The sequence below is a fragment of the Zonotrichia leucophrys genome, chromosome 14 (assembly GCF_028769735.1).
Source record: "Zonotrichia leucophrys gambelii isolate GWCS_2022_RI chromosome 14, RI_Zleu_2.0, whole genome shotgun sequence".
NCBI lineage: Eukaryota > Metazoa > Chordata > Aves > Passeriformes > Passerellidae > Zonotrichia > Zonotrichia leucophrys.
This window is the reverse complement of record NC_088184.1, coordinates 15,182,687-15,204,853: the sequence shown is the minus strand read 5'-3', so window position 1 is coordinate 15,204,853 and position 22,167 is coordinate 15,182,687. Positions and strand designations below refer to the sequence as shown.

At 52.3% G+C, this 22,167-nt stretch overlaps 1 protein-coding gene across 2 annotated transcripts; it reads left to right on the top strand.

The window, feature by feature from the left end:
- The first annotated feature begins 6,352 nt into the window (after positions 1–6,352).
- ZNF598 (zinc finger protein 598, E3 ubiquitin ligase) lies at positions 6,353–20,702 on the top strand. Of its 2 annotated transcripts, none has more exons than XM_064726246.1 (12): positions 6,353–6,601; positions 7,693–7,805; positions 8,986–9,115; positions 10,367–10,578; positions 11,782–11,999; positions 13,848–13,965; positions 14,951–15,138; positions 15,463–15,535; positions 15,888–16,633; positions 17,599–17,734; positions 18,477–18,621; positions 18,732–20,702. In XM_064726246.1, the coding sequence occupies exons 1-12, from the start codon at positions 6,353–6,355 to the stop codon at positions 19,077–19,079; spliced, it is 2,676 nt and encodes an 891-aa protein (XP_064582316.1). In that variant the 3' UTR covers positions 19,080–20,702. The 2 variants fall into 2 exon arrangements, with proteins under 2 accessions (XP_064582316.1, XP_064582318.1); XM_064726248.1 differs by having other exon boundaries at positions 6,405–6,601; positions 15,466–15,535.
- Positions 20,703–22,167: the final 1,465 nt, after the last annotated feature.

The window sequence follows — 22,167 nt, the reverse complement described above, 5'->3', positions numbered from 1 at the left end:
CCTGCAAGCTGCAGGAGTGACCCTTCACTCCTGGCCTGACTCATCAGCTGGAGAGCCCAGCTCTGGTGGGGCCTCCTGGGTGAGAGGATGGACTGTGAGACACCATCACCCACCCTGCCCTATATTTTGCCTCTTGTGCACTTGGCAGAGGATGATAAGTCTTCAAACACATCAAGGGCTGCAGCAGCAGCATCACAGAGTGGTTTGGGTGTGAATAACACCACGGAGGAACCATGACGAGAAATTCCCCACCATGGGGGATGACAGTGCTGCCTCAGGAAAGCAGCAAAGACAAAAACTCTGAGAAGCAGGGAAAAGAGCAGGGAGAAGAGATGCCATGGCTGCTGATGTCTGAAATGTGAGCAGATCCTCAGCTCCCTCCAGCCCACGAGCCAGGCTTTCTCCTGGAAGTAATTCCCAACCCCACCAGAGAGTTCATACCCAGATGTGTGAAGTGCAGAGTACATTTGGCTCCGCTCTGCAGAGTTGCTGCAAGAAGAAAGAGTTGGGAGATGAATCTTTCATTTGACAGTCCTGAGATCTCCTAAGCAAAGCGCACACCACTCCCAAGAGCTCTCCTGTTCTCCTGAACTGTAATTAGCTGACGCTCTCCAGCACACACGTGTGAGATGGCTGGAGGGCTCGGAGGGGTGTAGATGAGAATAAATCTGCCTTCAGGCAAATCTGCACAGGGTAAGGTTGGAGAAGCCCTCCAAGATCCCTGTGTCCAAGCATCAGTCCGTCCCCTCCTCGTTCACCCCTGCGTCCCCAAGTGCCACATCCACACATTTACTGAGCAGCCCAGGGACCCTGACTCCACCCCTGCCCTGGGCAGCCTCTGCCAGGGTGTGACAACCTTTTTCCCATGAAGAAATTTTCCCTAATATCCAACGTGAACCTCCCCTGGTGCAGCTTTGGACAAGGGCCTGGAGAGCCAGGACAGGGAATGGCTTCCCCCTGCCAGAGGGCTGGGTTAGATGGGATTTTGGGAAGGAATTCTTGACTCAGAGCGTGGGGAGGGTGCCCAGAGCAGCTGTGGCTGCTCCTGGGTCCCTGGCAGTGTCCAAGGCCAGGCTGGACAGGGCTTGGAGCAGCCTGGGATAGTGGAAAGTGTTGGGATTGCACTGGATGGGTTTAAGGTCCCTTGCACCCCAAACCATGCCAGGATTCCATGCAATGAGGTACCTGTGGGAAGCCACTGCTCAGGGGCTGGCTGAGACTCATTTTCCTTAAAACAGAACGCTGAGAAAATCATCACTTTCAGCAGAAACTTTATCAAATGAAGACAAATTTCCCCGTTCTGCACTGAGAGCCTTGGCTGCAAATGAGCCGTGTCGGCACCAAGCTGGGAATGGGAAATTAATCCAAGGCTCAACCTTTGGTTCTGCACTTGGACAGGATCTCAGAGCTGAACAATAAATATCGGGTCTGGGGCTCTGCTGAGTGCAATGGGCTTGTTGTGCTCATCTCCAGACTGATCAATTATTCCAAAGGGTATTTATTGCTGATGAAATGACTGGAGAAGGCCTTTTCCTGCAGTTCTTATGGGATATTTAGTGAGTAAACATCGAAATCAACTATCCCAAGTGTCAATATTAACCCTTTTTCTTGGGAAGGAAACATTACCTGCCTGCCAACACACTGAACTAAGCACCAACTAAGATATTTAGAACCCAGTTAATTCTATAGTATTTTAATTCTTTATGTTTTTGGGGTCACACTCAGTGCTAAGATCCAGCTTTCATTTGCAATCACCAGAGAAATAAACCAGCATCTTTAAATCATCAGCAAAGAATGATTCAATCCCTTCAAACAGGCTTATAAAAACCTCTCTGCACCACAAAATAAATGAATCTCAACACATGACTCACAGGCACCAGCAGGATGGCTCTCCAGAAGGGTGAGGAGCTGGAAACAGGATTTGGTGAAGTTTGAAGGTTTCAGTGTTGGCTTTTTAGCAATTCTTTGTGCTGCTTGCTGATGGTGGGAATGCCAGAAGAGTGGGAATATCTTGTGTGATGATGACAAAATGGAACAGAGAGGGGTTTTTTGGCATTTTACAGCTGTGGAAAGATGTGCCCAACTGCTGGAAAAGCCATGGTAGCAGCAGAGCTGTGTTAGCAGGATATGGAGCCGTGGAATCACAGAATCACTGAGGCTGGAACACAGCTCCAACACCACTGAGTCCAACCACGCTCCCAGCACTGCCAAGGCCACCACAAACTCGTGTCCCCAGGTGCCACATCCAGGGATGGGGACTCCAACACTGTCCATGAGGGAATTTTCCCAATATCCCTGAAGGTTCCCTGGTGCAGCCTGAGGCCCTGGTGCCATGGAGGGGCTGCTCCAAGCTGCTCTCTGTGGTGCCTGGAGGAAGAGCAAGAGGCAGCAGTTAAGGACACCCAACTCTGGCAATGGCACCGTGCCACAAGTGGGATCTGGGCTGGGATGGGTCATCCCATGGAGGGTGGACAGGTCAGGGATGGATCTGGCCTCCAGAAGGAACTCTGGAAGGAACACAGATGATCCTTAAGGTTCCTGCCAGCCCAGGCCATGCTATGATGTCCTTACATGGGTTTTGTGCCAAATGAGCTCCCTGGATCTGAGAGCTGAGGATGGGATCTGACCTGGCAGGAGCTGCCAGAGCTGGGGGAGGTTCACCTGCACCATGAAGGGACACGGAATCTTCAGTTGTTTCCCCCCCAGACACTGATTATAACAAATATCACCCCAAAAGCAGACAATGCCCCAGCTGAGGAGCTGCTGCCTGCCTGGCAAACAGCAGGACCAGGAACACCACACGCTCCTGTGGACACACTGTGCAGGATCAGGGCTTTGGATCAGCTCCTTGGTGCTCCTGGGCTGGTGGGAAGTGATGTCACCACCTCTGAAATGTCCCAGCTCGTGCTGAGTGTCCGTGTCCCATTGTCCTGGCAGTGAGTAATGTCCCTTTCCAGGTGTGTTTATGATCCCGAGCCACGGTGTCACTCCCCAGCCAAGTGACACTCAGGGCAGCACATCACTGCCAGCAGCCTCCAGCTCATTTCATGCTAATTGCTCTCCAAAATTGGGTGATGCAGTTGGGGCACAAAAACATTTTCAACAGTGTCATTAATTCGGGGAACATTTCCTGGAGTAATTACAGCCAGCATCACCAGTCATTCCTAATTATTCCACGCAGCCCCACCCAAACACACTTCAGCCTTGATTAGCAAGACGTGTGTTATCCCACTCCACGTTGAGAGGGATAAATGGGGCTCTCTAGGAGAAAGTAAATATTACCTGTTGTACCCAATGATCCAAATCGTTCAAATCCTTCATTATCTGCTCCCAAACACTTAACAAAGCTATTACTTAATTTATTTGATGGCACAGATGTCATTAACCGAGGCTGGTGAACATCATGGGATTTTTTAATTATCTGTTTGATGAGTTGCTTTGTCCTGAAATGATTGTTTATGGCTCAAAGAAAACGAAGAGCAACTTTTTGACTCAAATGACAAGGAATTCAGGGAAAAGAAAGGAACCATAGAGGTGCTAGTCAGCCCTTCCAAGAAGACCCTAGGAATTCAGTAGGAATTTCATCATGGAGTGACAGGACAAGGGGGAATGTCTTCCCACTGCCAGAGGGCAGGGATAGATGGATATGGGGAAGGAATTCTGGCTGTGAGGGTGGTGAGGCTGGGATGGAATTCCTAGGGAAGCTGTGGCTGCTCCTGGATCCCAGAGGGCAGGGATTGATGGGATTTGGGGAAGGAATTCTGGCTGTGAGGGTGGTGAGGCTGGGATGGAATTCCCAGGGAAGCTGTGATTGCCCCTGGATCCCAGAGGGCAGGGATAGATGGATATAGGAAGGAATTCCTGGCTGTGATCATGGTGAAGGGGCTGGGATGGAATTCCCAGGGAAGCTGTGGTTGCCCCTGGATCCCAGAGGGCACAGATAGATGGATTTGGGGAAGGAATTCCTGGCTGTGAGGGTGGTGAGGCTGGGATGGAATTCCCAGGGAAGCTGTGGTTGCCCCTGGATCCCCGAGGGCATAAATGAAGGAATTAGGGGAAGGAATCCATGGCTGTAGTCAGTTCAAGAAGGACCTGGGATGGAATTCCAGGGACAGACTGTGGTTGTCCCCATGCCAGAGGCAGGGATAGATGGATATGGGGAAGGAATTCTGGCTGTGATCTGGTGAAGGGTGGGATGGAATTCCCAGAGAAGCTGTGGATTGCCCTTGGATCCCAGAGGGACAGGATGATGGGATTGGGGAAGGAATTCCTGGCTGTGATCATGGTGAAGGGGCTGGGATGGAATTCCCAGGGAAGCTGTGGTTGCCCCTGGATCCCAGAGGGCACAGATAGATGGATATAGGAAGGAATTCTGGCTGTGATGATGGTGAAGGGGCTGGGATGGAATTCCCAGAGAAGCTGTGGCTGCTCCTGGATCCCAGAGGACAGGGATAGATGGATAGAGGAAGGAATTCTGGCTGTGAGTGGTTGAGGGTGGGATGGAATTCCCAGGGAAGCTGTGGCTGCCCCTGGATCCCAGAGGGCAGGGATAGATGGATAGAGGAAGGAATTCTGGCTGTGATGATGGTGAAGGGGCTGGGATGGAATTCCCAGGGAAGCCGTGTTTGCCCCTGGATGCCTGGGAGGGTTGGACAGGGCATAGAACACCCAGGGACAGCGGGAGGTGTTCCTGCCATGGCAGGGGTGGCACTCAGAGGGCTTTGAGGTTCCTCCCAACCCAAAGCATGCCAAGGTTTTATGACTCAGTGATCCTACGTTGGTCACTTAGAAGGGATCCGTGGGGAAACAAAGATGGAAGGCAGCGAACTTTGAAAAACTTCTTGTGTGTTCCTCTGTGCTATCGCCAAACAAGCTTTTATCCTTTATTTTTCTTTTTTTTTCCTTTTTCCCCACTTCCAGAGGAACATGGCTGCTGTTGAAGCATTTTTCCTGCTCCTGGAGCACCCTCTCCTGTCCAAGCAGCAGCAATTCCCATCTAAGAGAAATGCATATTATATGATTAGCTCTTCACAAATATTAAAATTAATACTATATGTGTTATATTGGAAAGTTATGTTGTATTAATATTTTTTAGTAACGCTGCATTAATATTTTTAAGTAGTGTGGTAAGTATAGTTTTTAGGCTATAGCATAATATTAAAATAGAAACTATGTGATGTAAGATACTTTTAGTAACTAGTTCAAGGAATGGATAAGATAATACAGAAATTCTTCAAAGAGAAAACAGCAACAAGACACCAAGATCTCAAGAAAAGAATTATTGCCTCCTCAGACTTCGAGGAGCCAAGAAAACTGATTTACAAGATGAAGAGGGGAAGTAGATATAAAGCAGAAACACCTTCAGTTTTGAATCATGTATGAGGTGTATGAATATGCAATAGGCTGCTGTTTTTAAGGGTTAATCCTCTGTTAACGTGGGTCCTTTTTCGGGTTTATTTTGCCCAGAAAGAGGTACCCGGACTGTCCATAACTCCTTGCTTTTATTGTCTTGTATTGTCCTAATCCTAACTGTCCAAATTTTTATTACTCTGTTACTATTTTTATAACCATTTTATTACTATTAAACTTTTAAAATTCTAAAAACAAGTGATTGGCGTTTTACACACCTGGGCTGCCTCTGCACAGGGGGAAGTGTGTGGGACTCACCCCCTGCAGCAAATAAAGATTTATTCGTGTTACATACACTGAGCTCGTTTGTGTTCCTGCTGTAGCGGATACCACACCTCAGTGTCTGCAGTGATCCGAAAATGTTTTTAACGCTTTTATTTCCCCAATCACCCCGGTTTACTTGGGAAAACGCATGGCTGGGTTATAAAATTTAAAATTAAATCAAGCGGCGGAGCTGGCGATCTGATGAATCCATGGAGGATCTGCTGGCACCCCAGAGGAGGCGTTTGATCTGGGAAAATCCCACATCCATCGGCAGCGGGGCACGGCAGTGGGCTCAGGGCCCCGTGTCACCACAGACTGAGGTGGCAGGAGCGGCCCTGGGTCCCTCAGACTGAAGTGCAGAGTCCGAGTCCCCATGTCCCCACAGCCAGGAAGGAGCTGGAGACCGCAAACGTGTCCGGGATCGCCGACCGCGTCCGGGGTCCTCCTCCACCTCAGAGCCACCACCGAGAGGGAACCAGAGCGGCGCAGCCGGGGCCGCTCCGCCCCGCGCATCTCTATGGTCACCGTGCTGCGTCTCTATGGCCGGCCGCTGGAGGACCGCGCGGTGACATCAGTATGGCGGCGCTGTGGCCCTGGGGGGGGGAATCAGTTCCGGCAGCCCGGCGGCGCTCTGGGCGGAGCTCTATGGCCGGTGAGCGCTGTGCGAGCGTGCGTCTCTATGGTGGGGCGGCGCTCTAGCCCGCGCTCAGTGGTGCGGGCGGGGCGGCGCGGGGCCGAGGCCGCCATGGCCGCCATGGCCGGCGCGGGGCCGGGCCCGGCGGAGGGGCCGTGCGTGCTGTGCTGCGGGGAGCTGGACGTGGTCGCCCTGGGCCGCTGCGAGCACCCCATCTGCTACCGCTGCTCCGTGCGGATGCGGGCGCTCTGCGGCGTCCGGTACTGCGCCGTGTGCCGGGAGGAGCTGCGGCAGGTGAGGCCGGGCCCGGGGCTGGGGCTGGGGGGGCCGCGGGCCGGGCGGGGCAGCTCCGGGCAGGGCCGCACCGGGGATGGGCCGGCTGGGACCGACGGGGACGGACGGCCCGGTTATCCGCCCTCTGCCCCGCTCCCGGGGGTGCCGCCGCCGCCTGGGCCAGTGGGAAACAAAACGTGGAGAAAATGGAGTTAGAGCGAATGTTTATGGTGTGAAGTCAGCAGGGCTCGCCCTGGCAGCACAGGATGGAGCCTTTGCTCCCTGCTCCAGGAGGCTGCAGATCTTAGGGGGGATCATGGAATCGTAAAATCCTGGAATGGTTTGGAATGCAAGGGACCTAAAGCCCATCCAGTGCCATGGCAGGGACACCTCTCACTGTCCCAGGATGCTCCAAGCCCTGTCCAGCCTGGCCTTGGGCACTGCCAGGGATCCAGGGGCAGCCACAGTTTCTCTGGGAATCTACTTCTAGATTTCTGATGTAGCTTTTACTGTAAGAACTGAAATTCCTTGCTGTATTTGTGTCTCAGCCTGTCTGGGCCGGGGCTGGTGACTCCAGCAGCAGTTCCCGGGCTGGCAGTGTGTGCTGGAGGTGGGAGCTGCAGCGCTCCGAGCCCGGGGGGAGCCGGGAGCAAGGAGATGCCCTGAGAGGGGTGTGCGGTACAGGTGATTCGGGAGGCGCTCTGTGTTTAGCTCCTCGCTTTCCTGGGAGCTAAGGGAACACGAAACAGTGATTCCCTGCCAGCCTTAGACATTGAGTCACCTGGAAACTCCCGGTGCCCGTGCGATGCCCAGGGAGGAGCCGGGGGCAGGGCTCCTGGCGGGCATTGGCTGTGGCAGGGGCTGTGCTGGTGCGGGATATTTACTCTGCGAACAGCTGTGCTAGCAAAACACAGCGGGAGCGTTTCCTAACCCCGTTCAAACTCCACAGGCCGCGCTGTGCCAATCCCTGGCGGGTTGATAAGATGTGCCGTGGCCCTGCTGGGGACAGTGCCCGAGGGAGGTGACAGCTGAGGCTGGCACAGGGCTGTGGGCATGGGCAGCTCCCCGAGGCCGTGCCTGCTGCAATGCCCACCCCGGTGCTGTTCCCACAGGTGGTGTTCGGGAGGAAGCTGCCATCCTTCTCCTCCATTGCCCTGCAGCAGCTGCAGCATGAGAAGAAATACGACATTTACTTCATGGATGCCGAGGTGTACGCGCTGTACAGGTGAATGTCCCCGCGGTGTCCCCAGCACGTGGTGGCGCACGGGACGTGGCAGGAAGTGCCTGCGGGAGGGCGGGGTGCCCTGCTCTGCTCTCCTGGCGTTTGGGCAGCTCTGAGTCACCTGTGCAGGTGTGCTTGGCGAGGTGACAGCTGGAGCAGGCACTGAGCGCTCAGCAGCTCCTGGGGCTGCAGGGTTGGATGCACCAGCGCAACGCTTTGCTCTCTCGATAAAAATCCCTTTTGGCATCTTTAACAGCAGCAAAACTGCTGAAAACCTTCCCATTCCTTGTGTGGCTGCTGTGGAAATTGATAAAGACTTAATTACTGTTGTAATTGTAATTACTGCTGTGCTGAATAAGGACTAACCAAACCAAGGTGTGCCAAGTATTGCATGAAGAGTAACAATGTCTTCACACAAAGATCTTAATTCTGAATGGGAGGGAAAAAAGGTGAAGTGAAAAAAACCAGTGCAGAATAAAAACGTGGCATTAGCATCGTGTTCTACAAATATTTTTCATAACAATCCTAATTGGGAGGATTTTAGATAATGGAAATAGGTGTGGAAATTATGCATACTGGCAGTGGAGCTTTTGTCCTTGGAGAATTGGGCATTATTTTCACCCTGATTTGGGCTGAGAATGTAACTTTGGGACATTTGCAGTTTTGGTTTGATATTTGTGGGAATGAGGGAGTAGGAGTTCTCCCAGTGAGACCAGTGCTCAGCTCTTCCTGGGAGCCACTGTGTGGTGGGGTTTTGAGTGGGGTTTTTCCCTCCTTTCCTAATACAATTCCTTAATTTCAATTTATCTCTCCCCACTGTATTCCTCAGTTTCTGACAGTGGGAAGTGTACTGGAATTGGATGTGACCCATCAGGGGAAGGGTTTGTTTCAGTTTACTCAGTTTTGCAGTGAGTTCCTGCTGTGCTTCCATCCATGGCTGCTCAGCTCTGCTCCAGCAGTCGGACCCTCGGTGTAGTTTGGTTCCATCCTGTTCCTTCCATCCAGCAGAATTCTTGCCATAAGCAAATCTTGCAATAAGCAGGTCACAACCCTCCCTGCAGATTGCAGGGGCAGCCTTAAAGCTGGAGCCTTCTGCCAGGGATGGAACATTTGTGTTTTGCTGAAGGTGTGGGGGTGCTGAGAGGGAGTTGGGTCATTTTTGGGAATCTCTCTCATCCCTCAGGAAGCTGCTGCAGCACGAATGCCCCCTGTGCCCGGATGCAAAGCCCTTCAACACCTTTGCAGATCTGGAGCAGCACATGAGGAAGCAGCACGAGCTCTTCTGCTGCAAACTCTGTGTTAAACACCTAAAGGTGAGCTGGGCCTCTGCTTGGATGTGTGGGGAGGAGGGAGTTTCCCTCCGTGACCTCCAGGAGCTCCTGGGAAGTGGGAAGGCAGAACAGCAAGGATTTATTTAAGTTCCCTCTTCCTGCAGTGAGGCCAGTTGCTTTATTCTAAGCCTTTCTTCTTCCATAAACTGATTAATGAAGAGGCTCTGGAGGTTCTCCAGGTTTTAAATTAAACCCCACGGTGGTGGTGCCACAGTTGGTTTGTGCCAGGTGAACTGGAGTTTGCTGCCAAAAGGGATGGGATCCAGGAGCGAGCAGGTTGACCTCAATGAACCCTAATAAGTTTGGGAACTGAGCTGAGTCTTTCCTGTGGTCTTGGAATTCCTGGAGCTGATTGAAGGGAAGTGGGAAAGGAGGGCAGGACTTCCTTTGGTTTCTGGTGAGGTGCTTCATGCCCAGGGTTCCCTCAGCACTGAGGGAACTTGTTTGCCATTTTCTCTCACAAACAATATTAAAACTGTTGCTTTTTAATTTCTGAGTACTGTAGAGATTTTTATTTCAAGGAAAAAAGTCCCATCTTACTCATACCCACTGAAAAAAAACTCCTAAACTCGTGAAAGCTTCAGTCCATCAGCCTTGGCAAAGCCAAACCAACCTTTTCCCAGAGCAATTTCCCAGTCCTTATCTAGGCCAGAAATAAAGGATATTTTGTTCTCAAGGCTGGGTTGATCTTTTTGGCATCTCCAGAACCCTTCCTACCAAAACAGCTCACAAGGCAGTGGGGACAGAGGGCTGGCTTGTGATACAGGACTTGTTCACTGAAGTGGATCCTCTGTGTGCAGATATTTGGGGTGGTTACTGTGAGAGGAAGGTAAAACTGCTCCCTTGGGGTTTCTAAATTTGAGAATGCAAAATACTGCTTGTTGATAAATACACAGTTAGGCTTTTTCTACTCCAGAGATTATAATTTAAACTCATTACAGCATGGAAAGATTCCAAAGGGAAAAAAGTGAATTAAATTCGTTCCCAGTGTTCAGAGAAATGCAAGTTAGATTTAGTTTGAATCATCAATTGAATTTTACTTCCTGTCCAACAAAATTTTAGGTGTTGGTGGTCAAACTGCATCTTTTTGAAGCAAATCTTCCACCCCTAGAGATGGAGAAGTTGGACACAGCCTGGCTTGTTCTCTTTGGTTCTGTGTCCATAGGAAACAGTACGAATCTATGAACGCAAATCTCTAAATACCAATGCATTAACACAATCCCTGCCCTCCAGATCTTCACCTACGAGAGGAAATGGTACTCCAGGAAGGACCTGGCCCGGCACCGGATCCACGGGGACCCCGATGACACCTCGCACCGCGGCCACCCCCTCTGCAAGTTCTGCGACGAGCGCTACCTGGACAACGACGAGCTGCTGAAACACCTGCGCAGGGACCACTACTTCTGCCACTTCTGTGACTCTGAGGGGGCTCAGGAGTACTACAGGCAAGAAAACATTGCTGATATTGGTCCTTTTCCCGGCTTAAATTCCCTTTTTCTAGCTTAAATTATGACGTAAAATTCCTTGGGTGTGCTTTGAATTTGGGGGTAAGTAGTGTTTGAAAGCAGAGTGGAGGAGTGGCAGCAGGTTAGGTGCAATTCTGTAAATAAGTAGCCAAAATATTCACTTTGAATCTAGTTCATGCTTTAAAATTGTCTTTATTAAAAGTTAATTTTGCAGCCTGACAGCAGCTGTCTGGTGTGTTACCTCTAATGGGGGGCAGGATGAGAGGAAGTGTTAAGTTGCATCAGGGGAGGTTTAGATTGGATATTGGGAAAAATTCCTTCATGGAAAGGGTTGGCAGGCACTGGAAGAGGTTAGCCAGGGAAATGGTGGAGTCTCCATCCCTGGAAATGTTTAAAACCAAGTGGATGTGGCACCTGGGGACATGACTTAGTGGTGAGCATGGTGGTGGTGCTGGCTGATGGTCTTAAAGGCCTTTTCCAACCTTAATTCTGTGATTCCCTGATCCTGCTGCTCCAAGGTTTGTGTGCAAGGGGAATAGAGGTAATTTTTTTGTTGTATGCACAACTGGATGTGCTGAGCATCTGTGGGTGTGGCTTAACACCTTTATACTGCATTGACTGTACAGCAACAGGGTCAGCTGGAAAACTTCCTGGGATAAGGACAAATGAACCACCAGGGCTTGTCCTCACCTCCCCTTGATGCCTTGGGAGGCTGCCTGGAACAGAGGCTGGGCAGAGCTAAAGTAATAAAGCAGGGATTTAATAAAAGTCCTCAAAGGATTCACCTTGGGCATTAGAAGAGCCCAGCCATGGCTACACCCAAGATGGACAATGGGTTGCGAGTTTTCACACTTTTACAAGTTTTGGTCCATTTCCATGTTGGGGTTCATTGTCCGATTCCAGCTCAGGTTCTGCAGTCCCACCCTCCCAGACTGCTCTCCTCCATTCCCTGTTGTTTGCACTCTCTGGGCCTGGAGCTGCAGCGGTGTCCTTGGTTCTGGGGCTGGACAAGGATTGTTCTGTGTGCCTGAGCTGTGAGGAGAGCTGCTGACACTTTCTATGGAGTTCAGAGTTCTGTACCAATGCAGGGAATTCCCAAGAATCTGGGAAGTGGGAGAGCTCAACCTGAAGGCATGACTGTGTCAGAGTGAGAAGGCTCAGCCCTGTGCTTTCCCTCCGCAGTGACTACGAGTACCTGCGGGAGCACTTCAGGGAGAAGCACTTCCTGTGCGAGGAGGGCCGCTGCAGCACGGAGCAGTTCACGCACGCCTTCCGCACCGAGATCGACTACAAGGCCCACAAGAGCGCCTGCCACAGCAAGAGCCGCGCCGAGGCGCGCCAGAACCGCCACATCGACCTGCAGTTCACCTACGCGCCCCGGCACCCGCGCAGGACCGACGGTCAGCTGGGCTGAGGGGCAGGGTGGGCAGGACTGATGGTCAGCTGGGCTGAGGGACAGGCAGGACTGATGGTCAGCTGGGCTGAGGGGCAGGACTGATGGTCAGCTGGGCTGAGGGCAGGACCGATGGTCAGCTGGGCTGAGGGATAGGGATGGGCAGGGCTGATGGTCAGCTGGCTCTGAGGACAGGTAGGGGCAGGAGCATTGTGCAGGGGGCTGAGGGGGGATCGGCCCCGACGGATGATGGCTCACAGGGCCTGCAGAGAGGGCGAGGGGCCAGAAGCATCGACTGAGTCACGGGGCACGGCAGGACGACGGTCAGCTGGGCTGAGGGGCAGGGTGGGCAGGACTGATGGGCAGCTGGGCTGAGGGGCGGGTGGGCAGGACTGATGGTCAGCTGGGCTGAGGGGCGGGATGGGCAGGACTGATGGTCAGCTGGGCTGAGGGGCAGGGTGGGCAGGACTGATGGTCAGCTGGGCTGAGGGGCAGGACTGGGCAGGACTGAGGGCAGGAGCAGACTGATGGTCAGCTGGGCTGAGGGGCAGGGTGGGCAGGACTGATGGTCAGCTGGGCTGAGGGGCAGGGACGGGCAGGACTGATGGTCAGCTGGGCTGAGGGGCAGGACTGATGGTCAGCTGGGCTGAGGGACAGGACTGATGGTCAGCTGGGCTGAGGGGCAGGGTGGGCAGGGCTAACAGTCAGCTGGGCTGAGGGGCAGGACCGACGGTCAGCTGGGCTGAGGAGCAGGGATGGGCAGGACTGAGGGGCAGGACAGGCAGGACTGATGGTCAGCTGGGCTGAGGGACAGGGTGGGCAGGACTGATGGTCAGCTGGGCTGAGGGCAGGGTGGGCAGGACTGATGGTCAGCTGGGCTGAGGGGCAGGACAGGCAGGACTGATGGTCAGCTGGGCTGAGGGACAGGACTGATGGTCAGCTGGGCTGAGGGGCAGGACTGATGGTCAGCTGGGCTGAGGGGCGGGATGGGCAGGACTGATGGTCAGCTGGGCTGAGGGGCAGGGTGGGCAGGACTGATGTTCAGGTCAGCTCCCAGGGCAGGGATGGGCACCCCAGCAGGGTGGGCAGAGCAAGGATGGGTACCCTGCCAGGGTGGGCAGGCACCACTGCAGCTGCTCCAGCCCTGGAAGCGCCCTGGACAGGCCTTGGAGCAGCCTGGCCTGGTGGAAGGTGTCCTTGCTCTGGAGCAAGGTGTTCTTTAAGGTCCTCCCACCAACCAAACCAATCTATGGGTCTTATTCTCTAAGAACGCCCAGTGAATATTTCATAGGCGTGAAGATTCTTCCCAGACAAGGTAGACAAGGCCTGGAACAGCACCAAGAGCTTGTAGAGTTTGAGAAGACCTCTCCAACCTGAGAGGTTGCAGAGTTTGAGAAGGCCTCTCCAACATGAGGGGTTGCAGAGTTTGAGAAGGTCTCTCCAATCTGAAGTTTGAGAAGGTCTCTCCAACCTGAGAGGTTGCAGACTTTGAGAAGGGCTCTCCAATCTGAGAGGTTGCAAAGTTTGAGGCCTTTCCAACCTGAGAGGCTGCAGAGGTTGAGGATAACCAGAACTTGCCCAGACAAAGCCCTCTGATGTAGTTTTAGAGCTGGCCTTGCTTTGAGTAAAGGGCTGGAGCAGGTGATATCCAGGCATCCCTTCCTGCCTGAATTGTTGTAGGATTTTTTCCCTGTGTACGAGTTTAATGAGGACAGGTAATTTTAGGAGAACTGCTGACTTGGTCATCAGAAAGAAATGAAGATAATTTATTTGTACCATTTGCATATTTCAAGCACAGTGTGATGCCCACACTAGAGAAATAACTGAGAGTGATCATCCTTCCCCTCTGTTTTAGGTGTTGTAGGTGGAGATGACTACGAGGAGGTTGACAGGTTCAACAGGCAAGGGAGGGCGAGCAGGTTGAGCAGCCGAGGCAGCCAGCAGAACAGGAGGGGCAGCTGGAGGTACAAGAGGTGAGTAGCACAACCTTGTGGGGAGTTTTACTCCCATTTCGTCTTGGCTTTTATTTACCAATTCACAATATTTTGGTGGATTAGGAGGAAGGAAGTGATACAAAATTTGGAAGCCTCCATGGTGAATCCTTAGCTGACAGCTTCCAGTCCAAGCCTGTGTCCTGGCTATGTGCTTGGTAATCATGGAATTATTTTGTGTGAGGTTTCAGCTCAGGAAGCAAACAATGTAACCCTCAACTTTTGGGTTAAGTAAACTCAGAACCCTGAATTAATTCCAGCAGCTTTTTTTATGCAAACTTCCCTAAATAGGATTTTCTGAAGTAGGTGACAAGTCTGTGCAGGTTTAATGGAGTTTTTGGTCTGGGTAGTGATGAAATTCCTGTTCTAAGGACCATGCTTTTCATTGAAATAACAGATCTCTGTGTGGCCAGACTGAGTGCTTTGGAAAAGAAAGAGGGTTAAGTATTGAATTGAAAAACTTTGCATTTCTGTGTCTCTTCATCCACACCAGACCCGAGTGCTTTTTCCATCCTGTACATCTTATTTTCTTCTTTTTCTGGCTGGATGGGCAGCTGGTTCATTACTGGTGATTCCACTGGGGAAAAAAGTGCATCCCAAAGCACTCCTCTGTTGGTGTCACATGTGGATCTTGCATGTGTTGAGAGTTCATGCCCCAAAGAGTTCCTGTGGCCTCCAAGAATGATTCCATACATTTGGAAATCAGCGGGAGGGACAGGTGCCCCCTGCATCCCTGGTACTGTCTCTCCCAGTTCAGCCTGGTTTCTTCTGGCCTGGATTGTTATTCCCACACGTGGAACTTGGAAATGCGGAGTGGATGGGAGTGGTGGGGCTGGTTTGGGTTTCTCAGCAGGTGGCAGCACGAGGTCAGGGATGTGACCAGAGCTGGCACCGCAGAGGTGACGCTGCAGTGAGGCAGCGCTCTGTGATCCTTGTGTTTGACCAAGGAGTCTGCCCTGTCCTGCAGGGAAGAAGAAGACAGAGATGTTGCAGCAGCAGTCAGAGCATCTGTGGCAGCCAAACGGCAGGAGGAGAAGAAGAGGGTGGAGGACAAGGAGGAAGGCAGCAGCAGCAGCAGGGGGAGAAAGGAGGATTTGAGGGATCCCGACGTGCTCGGCTCCAAACGTGTGCCAAAGTCTTCAAACGATGTCACAGGTGAGTGTTGGACAGGTCCTGCAGCTGCAGGGCATCTCAGTGTCTGGAAGGTTCCCTCAGAAAGTTCTGCCTTAGCCATGGTTTACTCATTTAAAGGATCATGGATTTCCTGAATGCCACAACATAATGGGCAGCACAGTTAATTGAAGGAAATAGTGATGCATGGATTTAAATTGTTCTTCTGGAATGTCAGTTAATGACATCACCAGCTGCTGAAAATAGGCCTTGGTGGTGCTGCAGTCATGGCCATTGATAGCCCCTGCTCTGAATGAATGGGTTTGGGTTGAAAACAATGTCTTTGCTCTTTCTGTCCCGTTCCAAAAGAAGCAGCTGCTAACGGAGTGCTCAGCCAGGAGGACTTTCCAGCAATCGGCTCTGCTGCAGGACCTCTCCCAGGGTGAGTCTGCAGGGACAAAGCACGTTTAGAAGCTGATTGATATGTTCTGCATATCTGGGGAAAACAATTTTCTAGATCATTTGATCCCTCCAAGGTTTCCCCTGCCTCGTCCCCTCCTGCCTGCAGCTGTTTCTGTGCTGCTCACCAGCATGAGCAGCATCAGCTCCTGGCTTGATCTTGGTACAGAATCATGGAATATCCTCAGCTGGAAGGGACCCCTGAGGATCATCTGGTCCAGCTCCTGTTGTGTCACTCTGAGTGACAGTCAGAGGGGGAGTGGAGAGCTGTGGGTTTGTGCTGTCCCTTGGGGTTCTGCTGCCTCAGTAACTCCAACCCTCTCCCTTCCCCACAGCTCTGCCCAGCCAGCTCTGGTTAAGCTTAAAGAAGAAGATTTCCCAAGCTTGTCCTCCTCTGCAGCTCCCACCATCTCATCAGGGATGTCTCTGATGTACACAGCCACTGCCAGGAAAGCAGCCTTCCAGGAGGAGGATTTCCCAGCCCTGGTGTCCAAAGTGAAGCCCACCAATAGGACAGTAACTCACATCACATCTGCATGGAACAATGGTTCCAGTAAAAACGTAGTCAAAGCCATGTGCAACCCCTGTGTCAACCAGCCAGCCAAAAAACCATCCTTGAACACCTCCAAAGGAAATAAGAAGAGCAATAAACTCTGTGAATCGGACGACGAGGACGGCAGCGGTGGCCTGACCACCCAGGAGATCCGCAACACCCCGACCATGTTCGACGTCTCGTCCTTGCTGGCAGCTTCTACCTCACAAACTTTTACAAAAGTGGGCAAGAAAAAGAAGATGGGGGTTGAGAAGCAGAGCCCATCGTCCCCACGCCCGCCCCAGGAGCCACCATTGCCCAGGCCAGGCACAGAGAGGCCCCCGGAGGCCGAGCAGCCCTGCAGGGCCTTCCCTGCTGCCCACGGCCCCCTCGTCAACGGGCACTCGGAGAAACCATCAGCTGCCTGTGCTGCACCCAAAGAGCCCCCCGGCCTTAAAAAGCCCCCAGGGACTAACAAATGCCCTTTACCTCAGGAAGACTTCCCAGCTCTTGGGAGCTCAGGATCAGCCAGGATGCCCCCACCACCAGGTGAGCAGGGAGTGAAGCTCAGAGTCGTGGAATGGTTTGGGTGGGAGGGATCTTAAAGATGATCTCATTCCACTCCCTGCTGTGGGCAGGGGCGCTTTACACTAGACCAGGTTGTTCCAGGCTGGCCTTGGACACTTCCAGGGATGGGGAAGCACTGCTGAGCACAGCCAGCTTTGCTTGGGGACAGCCCAGAGAACACATGGATGTGTTGTGTCAACTCCTGGCTCTTGTGGGATTCTGCCACCAGCTGCCAGGTAGAGTCAGCCTGGCTGTCACAGGAGGGCTGGAATGTCCTGCATGGGACTCACCTCTGCCCCACAGCTGGAGCTGTTTGCTCTCTGGGGGTGGCTCCTGGATGTAGAGCTGGTTCTTCCCTGTCCCCAGGGCTGACACATCCGTGTGCTGTGCTCCAAGATCTGCCTTGGAGCCGCTGCAGGCAAAGGGAATCTGGCTGTGTCCTGTCCCTGCTGGCACTTGTCACTTCACTTCCTCCTGTGCTGGCAGAGCTTTCCTGCCATGCTTTTAGCCATGACCTTGTGAAGGCAGGGAGACAGGAGCAAACGTGAGCTGGAGTGGTTTTCATGGCAGTGGGATCGCGTCGGGAGGCGCCAGCACCGCTGTTTGTGCAGCCCCTGCTGGGAGAGGCCAGGCTGGCCCCAATGCCTCCTCCCGTGGTTTGTGTTCACTTTAATAATGCAAAAGTGTTTCTCATTGTGACTTGGAGTGGGCTTTCAAAATTATTTTCCATTGAGAAAGTAAATGAATAATTAAAGCACTTTCTCTGTAGAGGAACATCAGCTACTCTCAAGTGCTTCTTGAAGATTTTTTTTAGGTTTTCTCCAATATAGTGATGTCTGCACTGCAAACTGTGCTTGGTGCTTCTGCAGAGTGTGTCAGGCACTGGTGTGGGTTTTAGCCAGGGGTCTGTGGGTGCTCTAATTCCTGTCTCTCCCTGCTTCCCTCAGGCTTTAACTCCGTGGTGCTGTTGAAGAACCCTCCTCCGCCTCCGGGCCTGTCGGTGCCTGTCAGCAAACCCCCCCCGGGCTTCGCTGTCATCCCATCCTCCACCATCTCTGAACCCGTCACTACAGCCCTGAAAGAGTGAGTCAGGGGCCTGCCAGGGGCTGTGGGACCCCTCTCACTCCCTGCTGTCACAGGGCTTCAAACAGCACACAGGGGGTGGCTCCAAGGGGCCAGCCAGGGAAGGTTCCTGTTGGGAAGTCCCAGGGTGCTGTGGGTTGGATTCAGGAGAATTGCCTAAAACAGCCCTGTGTAGTTACAAGTCTGAGGAACTGGAAGCCTCTGCAATGTTTTGGCTGCTCAGACCTTGGTCTATCCTAGATTTATTTGGGAATCTGCAGCTCCAACATATTCCTTATGGGAGTCCCAGCAGCAAGGCACTGAGGCTTGTTCTCCTTGGTGACCTTCACTGCTCTGGTCTTTCCAGGATCTGCTCTCTGGGTTCTTCTGGGACAGAAAGAGGAGTTTTTGGGAAAAGGGGAGGGAAAACTTTGTGTCAGTTTCATACAGAACCTGCATTTGTATGTTGGTTTATTCACAGTGAGGTCTTTGCTCAGGTCCTTTGAGTGCACCCAGCTCACAGAGCAGCTTGTCAGGACCACGTTAAACTTGGATTTTAAACATTCTGTTTGTGTAAAGCTGGAATCTGATATGGAAATCCCATATTTTATTGTTCTGACAAGACAGCTGTGCTGCTTTTGTGTAGCTGGGTGGAGGAAGGACGTGCAGCTGTAAACCAGAACTGCCTTGTGATTTATGTCCCAGGACATCTTTGTGTGACACAAACCAGTGTCAGGGTCACTTCTGGTCTTTTCCAACACAGGCCAAAATCCTGTCATGGATCATACTTGATACCTGAGAACTTCCAGCAGAGGAACATCCAGCTCATACAATCCATTAAAGAATTTCTTCAGAGCGACGAGTCCAAGTTCAATAAATTTAAAACTCATTCTGGGCAGTTCAGGCAGGTGAGTGGCTTCCCAGAGCCTCCCTTTCTGGGAGGCCTGAATTCCAGTGGGATTTTTAATAGATAAATATTCATTTTCCTCTGATTCTTGCCCTTCCCTGTCCCCTGCAGGGGCTGATCTCTGCAGCTCAGTATTACAAAAGCTGCCGGGAGCTGCTGGGGGAAAACTTCAAGAAGATTTTCAAGGAGTTGTTGGTGTTGCTGCCAGACACAGCCAAGCAGCAGGAACTGCTCTCTGCTCACAACGACTTCCGGCTCAAGGAGAAGCAAAGCTCCAACAAACCCAAAAAGAACAAAAAGAACGTTTGGCAGACGGACTCCCCCGCCGACCTCGACTGCTGCATCTGCCCCACGTGCAGGCAGGTGCTGACCCAGCAGGACGTGGTCACCCACAAAGCTTTGCACCTGGAGGATGAGGAGTTCCCCTCGCTGCAGGCAATCAGCAGGATCATCAGCTAGCTCTGCCCAGGGCCAGCAGCCAGGCTCTGGCTGTGGCTGTGCACTTTGGAACGAGGTTTGGCAGTGGCTGGGGGCTGGTGCCCTTGAGGCAGAGAGGAGCAGGTGGCTTGGGAAGCCCTCCTGGGCACAGGGGGCAGGGGAATGGGCCAGAGCTCGTCCCCACCCTCTGTCTGAGCTCCCAAAGCTGGGCTGGGGTTAGGCTGAGCTGCAGGGGGACAGGCAGGGCTCCTTCCTCCTGGAACATGCAATAGCTGGGAATCCTTTTGGATCTGCAGAATGACAGGGGACTCACTAGGGGAATAAGCTTCTGGTTTGGGGGTTTCTTTCTGGTTTGGGGGTGGGGGAAGTTTATGGATCGCTGAAATGAATGGAGGTGGCTTCCCTTATAACATTCTGATTTTTTTTTGTGCTATTTCAGTGAAGATCACACTAGTCAGGGGTAAAAGGTGCAAGAGAGTGCTGCTCCCTGGGCTGTGTGACCAGGGGAGCTGCACACACTGGGCTGCAGAGTTTCCCTTTCTGCAGAGTCAGTTCTGCTGCTTGGAGAATTGGGCTGATCTGTGCAAGATTTGAAGTTGCCTCTGACTTTTTCTGTAAAGTTCTTTCAAGAAGCTGATTTTGTAGCCCTGCATGTACAGTAACAGCATTAAGGCTTTACTCTCCGTAAAGCACACGGGAATTTTATTTAATGACTGCCATGTTTCTAATTTCTTGGATGTATTACTGGTGGGAGCTCCCAACAGCATCCTGGGACATTAAATGCTGCTGATTACTGACCATGTTTTCTGCAGTGCCTTTAAGTGCATTTATCTGTTTACAGTAGTCTGACACCTGCACCTCCCTGGGTACCACCGGGCTGGCTTGGCTCCTGTTCCTTGGCACCCCCAAATTCCACCCCAGAGGAAGAGGAGGATCTCTTCCTTCCTCCTCTCGAGTGACTCCTCCAGCAGCAGCTCTGAGCTGATGGAGTGCCAGGAGTCCCCCCTGGCTGTAGTTCGGTGTCTGATTCTCTCCCATCTCCAGGTTTAGTTATTTCTAACACGTAGGAACAAAGCTCACATTAATTTATGTAATTTGTAGTGATGAAACACAGCTTTTCTAGCATCATCATTTCTATGGAATCGAGCTCAGAGTATTACCCACGAGCTACTCCTGCCCACAGCCACTCTTCCTTGCCTTACATGTGTTATTTTTGCTTGCTCTCAGGCTGCAAAGTGCTTTGGGTTTCTTTTCTGGAATATTTAAGACTGTTGTGACCACCTGTGCACGTTGGGTTTGGCCCAGAAGGGGCTGGGGAGGGTGATTTGGGTGCACGAGCCCCTGGCAGTCCCTGACCCTCCCTCAGGACCCTGGAGCTGATCCTGGTCCCTGAGGGCGCTGGGTGCTGCCAGCACTTGCAGTCAGCAGCTGTCCCCATTGGGTCTGTGCAGTTCAGGGAGTGAAATGTCTTCCCTGCAGGAGCATCTTGTGTCTTCCCTTGGGTTTCAGTTCCTTCTCCATCAGCAGCTCTGAGTTCCCTGGGAGGGGCTGCTGGGAGTTCCCTCGAGCTGCTGCATCTCTGGGGCCTGATGTTGCAGTTTCCTTGTTCCTTGTGCTCACCTGATTCAATAAAGTTATTACCAAATCTTTTTTTTTTTTTTTCTATTCATTTTTAGCTCTTTATTGAAAATAAGTTGCAGTTGGTTACACAGACACCGAAAATACAGAATCACAGATTGTTCTCTCAAAAGATATTTTTATATATATAATATATACAAAATTGTAAACATTTTAAACTTATTTCCATACACAGTCCACTTTATACTACACTGCACAGAGGTTAGTGACAACTGCAACTCCTGGAAGCGTCTGCTCGGACAGAGGTATTGGCAAAGAAACTGAACCAGCAGCCCCCAGGTGGGAGCTGTGGAGATTAAAACTCTGAGAGGAGCTGAGGTTTGAATGTGTATTGCAACAAAATCCAGGCAGCTGAACTGGGGCTTCAAGTTGAGGCAGCGAGGGCTGAGCCTCACTGAGGGGGAGAGGGGCTTGTGACAGACATGGGGACAAAATGGGACTGAGAGTGGGACCAGGGGGACCAGAGCCACCTCTTGGGGAGGGGTCTGAAATGCACAGCAGCGTTTATTGAGAGAAATTCCACTGTGTGGGACAATGATGGCAATTCCCTGGGAACAGAGGGCAGAGCCAGGGACAGGGACAGGGTCAGGACAGCCCTGGGAGGGCCTGATGGGCAGAGAACAAACAGCACTGGTGGTTTTGGCATGGACTGATGGGAATCTGAGATCCCAAACGCTGCCCTGTAAAGGGGGGCTTTGCTCTCAGGCTCTGCTCCAGCCCCTGACACACAGCAGGTAATGCAGGAGGAGGATGCTTTTCACTGAACATCACTGAAGCTTCCACCTTTGCTAGGAACAGCTTGAAATGTTGGCAAAAACTCCAAATCTTTTAATATGCCTGAATGCACAGTGCACGATGGGGTTACCTCAGTGCTGAGGGGCTGTGGTGCTGTGACAGAGCCTCCTGCAGCAAGGGGATGGGTGGGGCAGAGTGCAGCTCCAGGAAGGGCAGAATGCTGAAATTCTGCTCTTCACACCCAAATTTAGAGCTAACACCGTGCAGAGGCTTTTGGGCTGGGCTGAGCACAGCTGAGCCCTCTGTGAGCTCTGGGGAGAACAGAGGGCTGCAAACAGCCTGTGAGGATGGCAGAGCCCTGGCACGCTCAGGACAATCCTGGCATGCTTTTGGGACAAATCTGGGACAGCCCTGGCACCCTCCTAGGATGTGGCCTGGGTGCTTACAAGGGGGCGAGTGCTGCTGTAGCACAGCTGGGAGAAAAAGAGGAGAAAAATGGAAAATTGATGTTCCAAGTCCCTGAACCCCCAGCAGCCCAGGGTTACTGCAGCCATGGCTCTGCTTCTCCATCCACAGCCCCTTTGGGGTGTGTTTGGTGGCAGCGCTCCCTGCACACCCTGATGGGCACACCCAGGGGCTGCCACCGGGCATGGTGACACCCAGCACTGTGGGGACACTGTGGGGACACTGTGGGGACACTGGGTGAAGGCTCCCACCACAGCCAGGGAGTTTGGGG

Coding starts and splice junctions, on each gene's coding strand:
- ZNF598 (XM_064726246.1), top strand. CDS start 6,353: ATGGTGGGGCGGCGCTCTAGCCCGCGCTCAGTGGTGCGGGCGGGGCGG. Junction 10,579..11,781: donor GGGGCTCAGGAGTACTACAG/GCAAGAAAACAT, acceptor TTCCCTCCGCAG/TGACTACGAGTACCTGCGGG. Junction 15,139..15,462: donor GTCTTCAAACGATGTCACAG/GTGAGTGTTGGA, acceptor CCGTTCCAAAAG/AAGCAGCTGCTAACGGAGTG.